The 13,226-nt window shown below is 39.7% G+C and overlaps 1 protein-coding gene across 3 annotated transcripts in view; it reads left to right on the top strand.

Moving 5' to 3' along the window:
- The window catches only part of PIWIL4 (piwi like RNA-mediated gene silencing 4), a 56,488-nt gene that overhangs the window by 28,139 nt on the left and 15,123 nt on the right, over positions 1-13,226 (top strand). For all 3 annotated transcript variants that reach the window (XM_034758930.1, XM_034758929.1, XM_034758931.1), the window contains 6 exons: positions 1,190-1,301; positions 2,374-2,558; positions 5,541-5,613; positions 6,638-6,838; positions 10,221-10,324; positions 13,083-13,153. In XM_034758930.1, the coding sequence (XP_034614821.1) occupies positions 1,190-1,301; positions 2,374-2,558; positions 5,541-5,613; positions 6,638-6,838; positions 10,221-10,324; positions 13,083-13,153 (746 nt within the window). The remainder of the gene's footprint in view (positions 1-1,189; positions 1,302-2,373; positions 2,559-5,540; positions 5,614-6,637; positions 6,839-10,220; positions 10,325-13,082; positions 13,154-13,226) is intronic.

The following is a 13,226-nucleotide window of genomic DNA, read 5'->3' as shown; positions in this document are numbered from 1 at the left end:
GTACCTTAGTCCGAAGTGGGGGGTTAGTGGGGACCAGGCCTAAATTAAGGTGTAAGTTATACACACACACCCCTATAAATATTTTATTCGTAAATAATGGAATAGGATGGAAGAATGAACATTCTACCTACATCATTGAATACTTTTACTAGATTTGTACAGTAATCACTGGGGTGGACTGATGCTGGTAGAACAGATGGGCTCTGATATTTAATGCTATAATTATTTCTGTATACCTGACCATATATATAACCGCTCTTATTTTACTAGGACACTAGCTCATTTTACCTTTTTTATGCAGTGGAAATTATTTTAATCAGTTTTATTGCTTTACCAACTATTTTTTTAAATAGTGTATTACTTTGTTTTGACTGCCTTTTAGCCAGTCTAATCCTTTAAAAGATATTTGTTTAAATGGGCTCCACTGTATTTATATACTTAAACTGTGTATTATCAATGTAATATATTGACTAGTGTGGACAGTTGGGGGTGTTGAAGGTGAGCGGCAGCAAGGCCTAAATGCTGGAGTGATACATTGAAGAAAAGAGGAGAATGAGAGAGCTGTAATGGGACACAAGAATAGGATGGCTTGACAGTTGTGAGGGAGAGAGTTAAGGAGAGAAAAGTACAGGTCTTGTACTTGAAATAATTCATTACTTTATTTAAAGTGAACAACAAGCTTTGAATTCTGTATTAGAGTTTTAGCAACTACATACACTTACTCTTATGATTTATGATATGAGTAGATCCCCTAGATGGAGTTAAAGTCCATAATTCTTAGCAGTTGATGGTTTTATATTTACAGTACACTAGGCTGGATAAAATCTAGACAACTTAGTGTATTCTACATACTTAAACATAATGTAGTACTCAGGCCCACTAGTTTAACTAGCTGACATTGATTACTGGTGGTGTTTAATTTTTTCCTTTATTCAGAAGTTCTGAAACCTTTAGAAATGATCATGTATAGAGCACCCATATTACATTTATTTTATTCTAATGGAATAGCTGATATTTTTTCCTGTGTGATAGAAATTAAAATGGAAATAGAAACAGATCCTTTGAAAATTTGTTTGCTACTTTACTGACTGACTCTTCACTGGGATTTTCGGTGCTGGTGGGTTTTTTCTTCCTTTTTTTTTTTTTTTTTTTGTTCTTGTCCATAAGATCAACAAAAATCTTCTTACAGAATCAAAGAGGCTCGTTTAGAGTTGGAGATGTGGGGGCTGCAGCTTGGGTGCCAAGTTTCCCTGACAGGCCGTGTTGTCCCAACTGAAAAAATCCTAATGCAGGAGCAGACAGTGAGTACAGAAACTTTCACTTTAAATTCCATATGTGAATGTCTCTCTAGGCACTCCCAGTGTGCCCAGTAACTGTTGTTTAAAGGGGCCAATATATCTAAGGCTGGGAAACTTACTGAGGGAAAGCCTGCTATTAGAAAACTCGGTTTTATCATTACTCAATAGTTATGGGAGTCAGGTTGGGGCTGTAATTTAGGTGGCTGTAGACCACATTGAGCCCTCAGGCCATACTCTTTGCACCCCCACCTTTGGAATACAGAAATTCATCCCAGCAGTCTGGATTGAGTCTAGGAAATTGGTACTTGCTACTTTACACTTTGTAGCTGAGAATTTACCACAATTCACCCTTGTGTGAATAGTTTCCTTAGCTATAGAAAAAAAAATGTCTGCATAGGTCAATTAGCCATCATTGACGTGCTCAGCAACCACCAGCACCTTTAATATGAGGGTGCTGAGCCAGATATGGGACATCTGTTTTGTAAGAAATGATTGTAAAAACCAGCTTTGTGGCTTCATCCAGTAGATGCAGAATGCCCTGAACTCCCTCTGAAATCAGTAGGAGTTAAAGATGCTCAGAAGCTTGCATGATCAAGCCCCAAAGCTAGCTGAGACAGGCTGTCAAGTCGACAGCCTCTTGGGACCCCGGATGGTGGTGTTTGTTAACTTAATACCTGCATATGGTACTTTTTGTATCAGCTCACTTGCTTGCAGAACCATCTCACAGCCAGATACTCAAACATATTTGGCAGTTGTTTTTAGGTATGATCAATGGAGTAGGGTGAATGCATACTTCATTTAGTAAGATTTTCCCAGTGCATAGAAATAAGTCCTGACATTTGCTCCAAGTGCCAGATCGGACCCTTAAAAGAATTCTGTTTCCACTGTAAACTACTACAGCCTGTCTTTGAAGAGGGCTACTGAATTACCCCTTGAGCTAGGTATAACAATGTAAGGATGGTCATCAAAAATGACACTTAATATTTTCTGCTGAAGACTGTTTGTCTATGAAGAATCGTCTTCTGACATGATATTTTTCTTTAATTGTTAATTTATTGTTTTTTTCCTTTGGCAGTGTCTGCCAATGAGTGCTGGTGACTGGTCAAAGGATATGCGTAATATGAAGATAATTGGAGTGCAGCCTCTGGACAACTGGTTAATGTTGTGCAGTAACAGAAATGGAGAACTAGCTGAGAACCTTTTGAATTGTCTGAAAAGAGTGGGAGGTCCTATGGGATTTCACATTGAATATCCCAGAATGTGAGATTTCTCAGAGGATTAACCTATATTTGCTTTTCTTTCATCCATCAGTCCTGTGCATTATTACTACCAATAATAATACACCTCTACCCCGATGTAACGCGGTCCGCGGGAGACAAAAAATCTCACCGCGTTATAGGTGAGACCGCGTTATATCGAACTTGCTTTGGCCCCCCCCTGTTCCTTGTTCCCTGACTGCCCCCTCCAGAGACCCCTGTCCCTAATCACCCCCAGGACCCTACCCAACCCCCCTACTCCCTAACTGCTCTGACCCATATTCACCCCCCTCTCCCCGCACCCTGACAGGCACTCACTGGCAGCGGCGGGAAGCGGAGCGACGTGGCCCCAGCCCACTCCGCTTTTCTTGCTCCGGCCCCAGCCATGTCGTTTGGGGGGGGGGGGAGGGCGGTTGGGGAAAAGTCCTGCACTCACCTGCGGCGGGAAGCAGAGCGCCACAGCTCAGAGCTGGCGGAGTGGAGCGGGCTGGGGCCGGGCTGCTCAGCTTCCGCTACTGCCGGTGAGTGCGGGGGGGATCCCTTCCCCCAAACCCCATCCTCCGAGCGACACGTCTGGGGCCGGGGCGAGGGAAGCGGAGTGGGTTGCTCCTGGCCCCCCGCTAATCCCCCAGGCCACTCTGGGACTGCAGGGCACCAAAATTGGCCCCCCTAACAGCTCCTGCCTCCTAGACCCTGGGGGGGGAGCCCTTGACCATCCCCGAGACCCTCTGTCCCTTATCCAACCCCTTGACCTCGGCCCGGCACCCTTAACACACTGCTCAGAGCAGCGTGTCAGAGCTTTACCGCGTTGTATGCGAACCCGTGTTATATCAGGTTGCGTTATATAGGGGTAGAGGTGTAACTTGCATTTATGTAGCTCTTTCAACTGGCAATATTCCAAAGTCCTTCACAAAATTAACAAATGAATTATGGCAGCCTCAATCACCTGCTTACCTACTTCTCTCTCAAGAACCACTGCTCTCTCTTATGCTGTCCCCCATGCACATAAAAGTTCCCAGTCAAAATCTGTAAAGCCACCACCTTGTCCTCCAAATCCTTCTTCAAACTCACTTCTTCCATTATGCGTATACTAAACTGCAACCATATCATGGCTAGGCGTATAGTGAGTTGTGGTTACTGCACCTGATTGGCAAGGATTGAGACACATCCTGTTACATTTGTTGCTCTCTCTTTCCCATCCAAGCTTGCTTGTTTCTCATCTACTTACTGTGTTCTGATTTTTAGCTCTTTGGGGCAATTATTTTCATTTTCTGTATGTTTGCACACTGCCTAGCTCCAATCTGGTCTCTTGGCACTACCACAATATAAATGTTGAATAATAACAACAATAAATAAGTAGTATGTATAAATAATTATGTATGCAAGTAGGCACAATGGAATATAGATTCTAATAGATGAAATGAAACTTTTAAAAAAAAAGAGGGTGGAATATCTCAGCCACTACTAGAAACAGTCACTTCTGGGACCTATAGTAGACAACTTTTAACAACTTGCAGCAACATTATGTAACGGAGCCTTAGGGTAGAGGAATACCATATATCCATTTGAAACTACACAAGTGATTTAGGGAAGCAGAATATAAGTATTCAAGGACAATAAACTGCAAGACTTGACTTAGGCCATAGGAGCCTTTCCTACATATTTTAAGATATCTAATGCAAACTTAGTTTTACAAAAAGTTGCATTTTAATGTAAGCAGCTTTCAACAGACATATCTTACATTATATACCAGGTTATTGCTTAATTTACTAAATCTGCAATTTGAAGGAAAGTAACCTTTTCGGATTCTCATTAAACTACCATCCTGATAAATTAAATATTAATACTTTATATTCTGTAGTAACTTTGGGCCAGATTCTCTCCTATGTCTACTTGGCTCGAGAGTATGGGTCTGATGGAGCCATGTACAGTTCCCTGATCTTCTGCCTTGTGCAGTTGTCACCCACCTTAGGTTAGAGCAGTGTAGGAACTATTTTAACTTTAACCAGCTGGCAGGAGTCTCCAGGGGATCCTTCAACAGTTGAGAATGGTCTGAGTATACCCATGCTCTGGCCATGCCCCTAAACCTGCCCTCTCCCACTCCTTGGCGTGGTCTCCTAGGCCAGGAAGGTAGCATAAAAGCCAGCCATGTCAGTTTGTTTCTATTATGAGGTCCATGCCACTGGGAAAATTCTTAGCTGGCCAGCTATGGACAGATTCCAAAGTCTTTCCTGTGGATGGTGATGTGTAATGTGTTCAGATCTGTTTCCTCAATGATTTTATATTCACTTATCTTGTTCTTTTGATATATACATATTTAACTCCTATAGATAGTGGGAGTTATATATGCAAAAATTGAGCATCTCTTGAGAGTGAAAACTGAAGGGTAGTTAGACTTCATATGGCATTGTCAGGGTTATTCCTTCAGGAAGCTGATCCTGTGATATGATGAGTGATTCTGTAGGGTGTTAAGTGCACTTCAAGCAGCTGTGAGATCCCCCCCCCCCGTTTTTACAAGGAAATAACTAATTCACATTTTTCCTTCACCTTGACTGCACCATAGACTGCTGTGACCATGCTATTTTCATATGTTCTCAGTGAGCTGACTGTCATGCTAGTCCTAAAACCTGTGTTCTCCTATATCCCACAAATATGCATTGCCTCTCTTTTGACTTTCTTCACCTCCATGTCAGATTCTGTGGAGTAGGATAATGAACCATCAGCAGCCTCCCAAAAAATCAATGATTTGCCCAACTCTAGTCTCAACACAGATGTGGCCTCTTTCAGGCAATGGATGGAGTTTTGAGTATTAGTTTTAGTAGACACATCCTTTGTCACTGGTTACTGATTAATTCCAAACTAATCAAATATGAATAACCTTTTAGTCTTTGTGGAAAATCTGTTCATAATGCTTCTAAAGATGTGCAGCGAACTGACATTTGCAAAGTTAGTGCATATTTAAATGTCTTTATATGTTTTTGTTCAGACTACAAGTACAAGAAAGCCCAATGGCATTCCTGCGAGCAGTGCAACAGCATGTAAATCCTGAAGTACAGCTGGTGTGTACAAGTTTTTGTTCGTTAAGCAATGCTTTGTGATGCTTTTGATAGGGCTAAGTCCAATCTTCTGATATGCAAGGAAGGTGGAGGGAGAGGAGAGAAAGCATAGAGAGCCTCTTCTCCCTGTGGAATCAGCAGAGCAGAATATCTCTGAGAACACTATCAGTAGCCTGGCTACAGCAGCAGATAATATACCATAACCCCAAAGGTTATGCCTTCCAATTAGGAGGCATGTCTAGCTCAGGACATGCACTGCTTCTTTCCAGAACAGCACTGTCAGAGGATGCTTTTTCAGTTAACAAGTGAGCAGCACTTGTAGCCTGTTTTTGTGGTCTTTCAGTCACAAACACACATGGTTACTTTTTCTACCTCATATACCTTTAATCCTCTGTTTCCTAATAGGATAGGATGTAGCACAGGTATACAGCCTGGGGGAGTCTTCCAAACAGCTTTCTCCTTCACCCAGCTCACCCTCTAAGATTCCCCGCCCCCCTTCCTCCTGATTATATATCCTCCCATTACTAAGCCAATTACTTTATTAGCCCACCAATTGCCACTCAAGTGACAGTAATCCCCACCAGTAACAGGTTGATTCCAGTTAAGGCTGCCACTTTCTCTGCGCTGCAGCAACCTTGTGACCAGAATTCTGCAACCAGTACTCCTCTCACAGGCACCCTCCCCCATTTGGCAGAATTCCTAGAGAAGGGAACGCATCTGCCAATATCTCTGCTCCCTCAGTTTACACTGGTTGTGGCTGGATTTGGCCTATAGTTAATCAACCAGTAAGTGTAATGTGGTCCATTTAAAAAATGTATACAAGCCTTTATCTGTCAATGTTAGTTTTCCAATCATGAACTCACAAGAGCAAGAGATTTGCAGGAAAAACAAGTTAGACTGGCTTTATAAATTCTTCAGATTTGTGGGGGAAATGTTATGTCTTTTAAGAGGGTGAAATGTATCAAAGTGTAAGGAGAGATCTGCAGAAGTAGAGCACTGACCACTGTTCTCCCCTTCTTCCACTTAGGTAATGTGTGTACTGTCTTCCAATCAGAAGGACTGTTATGATTCGATTAAAAAGTTCCTGAGCCTTGACCGACCTGTCCCAAGCCAATGTGTACTAGCACGCACTCTGAACAAGCAGGGCATGATGATGAGTGTCGCCACGAAAATCGCAATGCAGATTATCTGTAAACTCGGAGGGGAGCTATGGGCAGTCGAGATCCCTGTAAGTAATTTGTTTAAAATATTTGTTTTTATCACAGCAAAGCTTCTTCAACCATTTATGTTAACTAGTCTTTGGTATGTCAAAAATGCTTAGCTCTAGCTGAAATTGATTTAGCTTGGTATAAGTTGTGCTTTGTTGACATTTTTCATCTGAGGATCTCAGAATACTTCAGCAACAATAATTCATACGAGAAACCACTCCTCAGCATGAGGAATGATTGCCCCAGATTGGGCCCTGTGTTAATGGTGCAGGATCCTTACTCTTGATCTGATGACTTCACAAAATGTTGGTGTATTTAATCCCATCAAAATCATTTTTACATTAAAGTATGCCTCTGTGCATACTCAAAAATCTGAGCACTTCTTGTTTACAATAAAAATTGGTACAAGGTACAGTATTGTGAAACATATCCATGTTTTATGAAGGTATACAAACAAATGTCCAACTTTAGCATTTCTTTGATCCACATTTCTGGGCAGGAAATCAAGCATTTGTGACCCTAATGGCCCAACTAACGGGGGAAAAAAACCTCTAAAATTCTTTAAATAAGCTTTATTTTCGTGTTATCATATCAATAGGCTATTTAGTTTGACAGTATTTTTGCAGTGGTGATGAGATTTAAAAGAATAGAATTTAAAGGAATGTAAAGCTTTCCAACAAAAAAGGACGTGTTCTGGGAAGATGTATGGTCTATTGGTTAGAACAGGGGATCATTAGATGTAGCAGTGGTATTACAAATAATACCTGAAGACCCCAAGTAGGATCTGAGTCCCATTATGCAAGACACTGTACAAACATAGTAAGACAGCTCTGCCCCCAAACAGTTTTAACTCATATGTCTCATATTAGCCATATTTAACACTGGTATAATAATATTTATGTATCTCACAGAAGTGCAGTGAGGCTTAATAATATTTTTGACTTCTGTGGATCTACTTGTGTGAGTAATAGCTCGCTGATGTAAGGGCTGTACAATCACTCTTGAGGTCCAAACTTGCTTCCATTGAAATCAGCAGCCAAATTTCCACTGACTGAAAAAAGAACACGATTCGGGCCAAAGTTTATATCAAGCAAGTCCTGTCTGGAAATAACAAATTCTAGTGTTAAAATGCCAGTTATTTGATTGTTACTTATGGTATTTGCATGTCCTTCAATACCTTGTGGCTTCAGACTTGAGGCCAAAAGTGAGATTGAATAGTGATTTCTTAGAAACTTGGTAAAAAGTAAAATAAATGATCACACTACAGAATAATGTTTTCATTCATCAGTAGGAGATTCAGTAAGCAATTAATTCCATATCAAGTTCTGTCATCTCCCCCTGATTTTTAATTGATCATTTTGGGATGCCTCCTGCACATTTTAAAAATACAATGGAACCCCGTTTATCTGATCTAATTGGGACCAGGACCAGATTGGATAATCAAAATTTGGATAATCAGGAGAATGGGCAAAGAGCTTTCTATCTGTTATTTTAAGATGCGGAGTTGCTTTAAAACTAGCTTGACCACTCCCGGAAAAGCATTAAAACATATCCCCCCCTCTTATCCACTTAACAGAATATACAAACCCCTAGTTTTTGCAAAGAATGATTTGTTCATTTATTAACAAGAAAACCAATGCGAGTTTTTAACAAGTACAGGTATTGATCATTTTTACATTCTTTCCTTTTAACCCTGAACATTATAGGGACTGTCTACAACAGTGTTTCTCAACCTTTTTGTTGCAGTTGCCCAGGGCTCCACACCACATGGAGGTTCAGATAAACAGAGTTCTTCTGTATTTCTTAAAGTATTCAGAACTCTGCTTTATTTCATATATATTTTATCAATCTAATGTTTAATGGGAAACAGATAATTCTGTTTCATCTTTAATCTTTAGCACTCACTTTAACAAGAACATTTACTTCATTCATTGATTTTCTTTGTCATTATAAAAACAGCTTGACAGCATGCTGAAATTCAGTTGCCAGAACTAAGTAGAGGAAATGGACTATTTTGTTTTATTTAGTATGATCTTTCATCATGAGACACCTATGCTCCTTTTGAAATTCTTCCATTTCATCTGATTTCCCTTCATAAAAGGTGTCAAGATTCCTTACTGAATGAGCAGGGCTTAACTCTATTAGTGCTAGACAATATCCTTACAATGTTCTCTTTTATCTTTTATCATGAACCAGAGAACTCTACTCATTCTTTATGCCTCTCTGCTATCACTCCACTTCCCTTCTATGGTTTATTTAATAAGATATAAAAATGTAAACTATGTACCAAATTTTGCCCTGAATTACTCCCCTGCAGTCCATGTCTGTTGTGCTCTATATGTGAATTTCACCCTGTATCCCTACTTCTTCTTGTGTTGTATGAGAGTCTGAGCCTCGTAATGAGGTCCTGCTATAATTATAAATAACAGTAAAAATAGGTACACTAACCCAAGTATCTACAGTACTTTTGCAGTCCTTGTATTTGAATCCTCTTGTAATTTAATTAGGTGAGATAGGCATCAGACTACAAACATTTTGTGGGGATGAGGATGGGATTTCCATCCCACTTTAGAATGAAACATTCTTCACTTTCATAGTTTGCATATGTAGAAAAAAGTTAAGTAACACAATCTTATTTTCATAACACACAGTTAAATTTCACCAGTAGTACTGTATGAACTATTTGCTCCCACCTATTACAGAGAGCCTGAGTCCCATCTACAGATGTCCTAAATAGTGGTTATTTCTGACACTTTTATTTAATTCAAAATATTTGATTCAATTATTCCAAGTTGATAGTGTCTTTTAGCAATCTGTTCCTTCTCAGAATCACCTTAAGTCTTACCACTTTCCCCCCTCTCCCCCCCCCCCCAAGTGGAAAGCACACTATGACCTGACCTTCAATAATAAATACGCATAGCGGCATACATAAAATATTTTTTAATTCTTTAACAGTTTTTCCCCAGTGAGCGAAAGGGAGAAAGAAAGGATCATGTTTTACAGCCTCTAGTCATGTTGATGTTCATTGGCATATCATTGTGATGGCATGGTAAAATGATCTATGTAGAATGTGGGTACAAGGTCAGGACCTTACAGAATTAGCAAATCAGGTCTGAAGTGATCCATTAGCATTGGTGTGAATGTGTTTCATCTAAACAGAGTTTAAAATGTCTTTATTTAACAAAATTAAACTTGAGGATTTGAGGGTTTTATTGAAAATAGTGTAGTCTCATCTGACAATACTCTAGCTTTGCTCTGTTGTGTGGCTCTATGCCATACGCATTTTAACTGTTTCAAAAAGTGATTTGGTAAAGCTTTGAAAATCAGTATATTTGAAGTACTGTATATAATTGATAATTCATTGCATCACCAAATTATTCTCAATTTAAATTTATTTCACAGCTAAAATCACTCATGGTGATAGGTATTGATGTCAATAAAGATGCTCTTAACAAGGGAAGTTCAGTAGTTGGATTTGTGGCTAGCACTAATTCAAAAATTACAAGGTAAGCCTTTTATACTACTACTCCTATAATTATGCCTACCTATCTCTGGGGGCTTACTTTCTGTTTTGAATTCTTTGGACAGAAGGCACTATCACTGACCTGGAAGAAAACATAAAATTATTATTGATTAAAATTTTCAGGTGTCAGATAGGAGGAATGGTAAATAATGAGGAGGGCAGGTCTCTGATACATAGCGATCTGGATCACTTGGTAAGCAGGGCACAATTAATGTATGCCTTTTAATACAGTAAGGTCAGTACAGTAAAGCCAAATGTAAGTTCATATATCTAGCAACAAAGAACATAGACCATACTTATAAGATGTGAGATTATATCTTGGGGCTGAAAAAGATTTGGGGATTATGGTGTATAATCAGCAGAATGGTGTCATTATGATTCATTCACTTCTGTACATATATACATACTTAATATCCGCCTTCATACGGAGGCAGACTTAGTAAATCACCGCAACAATTTCAAACCAGTATGGTTTAAATATAATTTATTTTAAAAGTCAATAATTTTGTGTTTTTCTTTGCAATCCCTTAAATACACCAAAGAAAATGAGAGTTTAAAACAAATACGAAATAACTTCAAATGACTCTTAAATCCATAAAGACTGTAGAAGTCTTAAAAATGGCCATTAAGACATGAGCCTATGCTCATCAGCCATAGATGTTTTACCATCAACTTCAACAGCAGTAAGTTTGTGTCCTTATTCTATCCATCACTCAAACAGTTCCTAAGTATTACAGAATAGATGATACTCTTTAAGATCATCTGTTATGAGCCATTTGAGGTGTCTTCCGTGTTAAAGACAATATCACGCCCTTGGGAACTAGGCATCACTTCCAGTTAATACTGATTGTAGTTGTATATGTGGATCAAGAGTATCATGTGGGTCTGGGGGACTCTTGGGTTCTGCTCCCACATTGGATGTGCTCACTGGTGCTGGCTTCCTCCTTTCCCTCGGGGTGCTCAACCCCTGCTCAGCCCCAGGCCCCACCTCCACTTCACCCCTCCACCCAAGCCCCTGCCCCACCTCTTCCTGCCCCTGCTTTGCCTCAGGTCCGGCCCCCAATCCACATCTTCCGCAAAGGCCCCACCCCGCCTCTTCCCACCCAGTTCCACCCCCTGCCCCGAGCACGTCCCAGCCCCGTTTCTCCCCTTCTCTCCTCCAGCACCTCTTGCACACTGCGGAACAGCTGATTGCTGCGGGTGGGAGGCACTGGGAGGGATGAGGGTGCTGGCTGCCAGTAGATGCTAAGCACCCACTAATATTTTTTTCCGTGGGTGCTGTAGGGCTGGAGCACCCACGGAGTCCGTGCCTATCAATGGGCTGTTTTTTGGATAGGATGTAAAATTCAGCTACATGTATTATTGAAAGGCAAGGGCATTTTTGGCAATAATATGGGTGTTAACCCTGGTGTCTTTGCTGAATTAGGTAATTACATTCTGCCTACTAAATTGGATATAGTATTCTTTTCACTTTCTGTCTTAGTATTAAACAGCTGCCTTTTTTCGCCCCAAAGATAGATTAAGTGACTCCTGTATATGACTTGAATAGTATTTAGTGGAGTGCTTTAGGATAAAAGGTGCTATATAAATATAAAATAATGTTTATTATTTATGAGTTCAGAACTTTTTGGAGTTTGGACCTGGTATAATGATAGTGAATTCATTGCAAATCCTTAATTCATACAGTGTCAGGGCAAGTGTTTGTTAATTCAGTATTCGGTCTGTAGACTCTTCAGAAGATAGAATGGTGGCAATTTAATTTCACTGTTGTGATATAGAGTCAATGTTAGAAAAAGAAATTTCTTTGCATTCAGAAGTCTGTATAAACTTAAATATTGTGATGGTTTATGTGTTTGGGGGTATATTCAGCAATCAACACAAACTTAATTTTTTCAAAGTAAAGCTATTTTTTTACAGTAATCCAGTAAGGATGTATTTTTAAACCATTGAAACCACACAGCATTATTTATGAAGAACTCTAGAATTAAACAAACATTGTAAGCAAATTCAGCTATTTTATTAGTGCATGATAGTGTCTTCACAATCCTGAACCTGGAAAGACTTGTTGGCAGCCCTGATGGGGTTCATTATAAGCTGTCATGATATGGTTGGTCAACTTCTCAGTGCTGAATGGATGTTAATGTTCCCTTCATATATGTTCAGTCCAGTTCTTTGGTGTACCCCCTTCTTCTGCATATTATAATAATAATTAGCATTTACATAGAACCTTCCAACTGAGAATCTGAAAGTGCCTCACAAATATAGTCTATTCATCTTACAACACCCCAGTTAGAGATGAAGAAAGAAGAGGAAGAGAAGAAAGAAAAGCAAGAGGTTGAAGCTCAAGTTTTCAAAAGTGGCCTCTAATTTCAGATTCCTCAGTGTTTTGGGTGGCCAACTTTAGACACCAACTAGCTAATTTTCAGAGCTGTTGAACACTTAATCTACCAATGGAGTCAGTGTGAGCTAACTAGACATCAAGTTTGAAAAATGTAGCTCATAAATCCTGGGGAATAAGGCAGGTCTGACCTGTTCTACTGCATTGCTCAGGATCTAGATTTCATATTCTCCTAAGCTATCCCTACTTTAAAGAGTCCTCCCTTTATTGGTAGTTTCAGGTGATGGCTGTATGATTTATGAGACGCGCAGCCAATAGTAAAGGAAACTTGGTGTTAAAGTAATGCAGAACTCAGAAGAACATTATTGTAGTGGTTGCCTAGTAACTTACTACTTATTTTTAGGTGGTTCTCTCGCTGCATCCTTCAGAATACAGGGACTGATATCGCAGATTGTTTAAAAGTCTGCATGAAAGGTATAATGTCATGTATCTTTTAAAGTTAGAGCAATACAGTTTATAGGTTGATTATTGGCTATTTCCCAATGTA

The sequence above is a fragment of the Trachemys scripta genome, chromosome 1 (assembly GCF_013100865.1).
Source record: "Trachemys scripta elegans isolate TJP31775 chromosome 1, CAS_Tse_1.0, whole genome shotgun sequence".
In the NCBI taxonomy this organism is placed as follows: domain Eukaryota; kingdom Metazoa; phylum Chordata; order Testudines; family Emydidae; genus Trachemys; species Trachemys scripta.
This window is presented reverse-complemented; position numbering and strand designations above follow the sequence as displayed.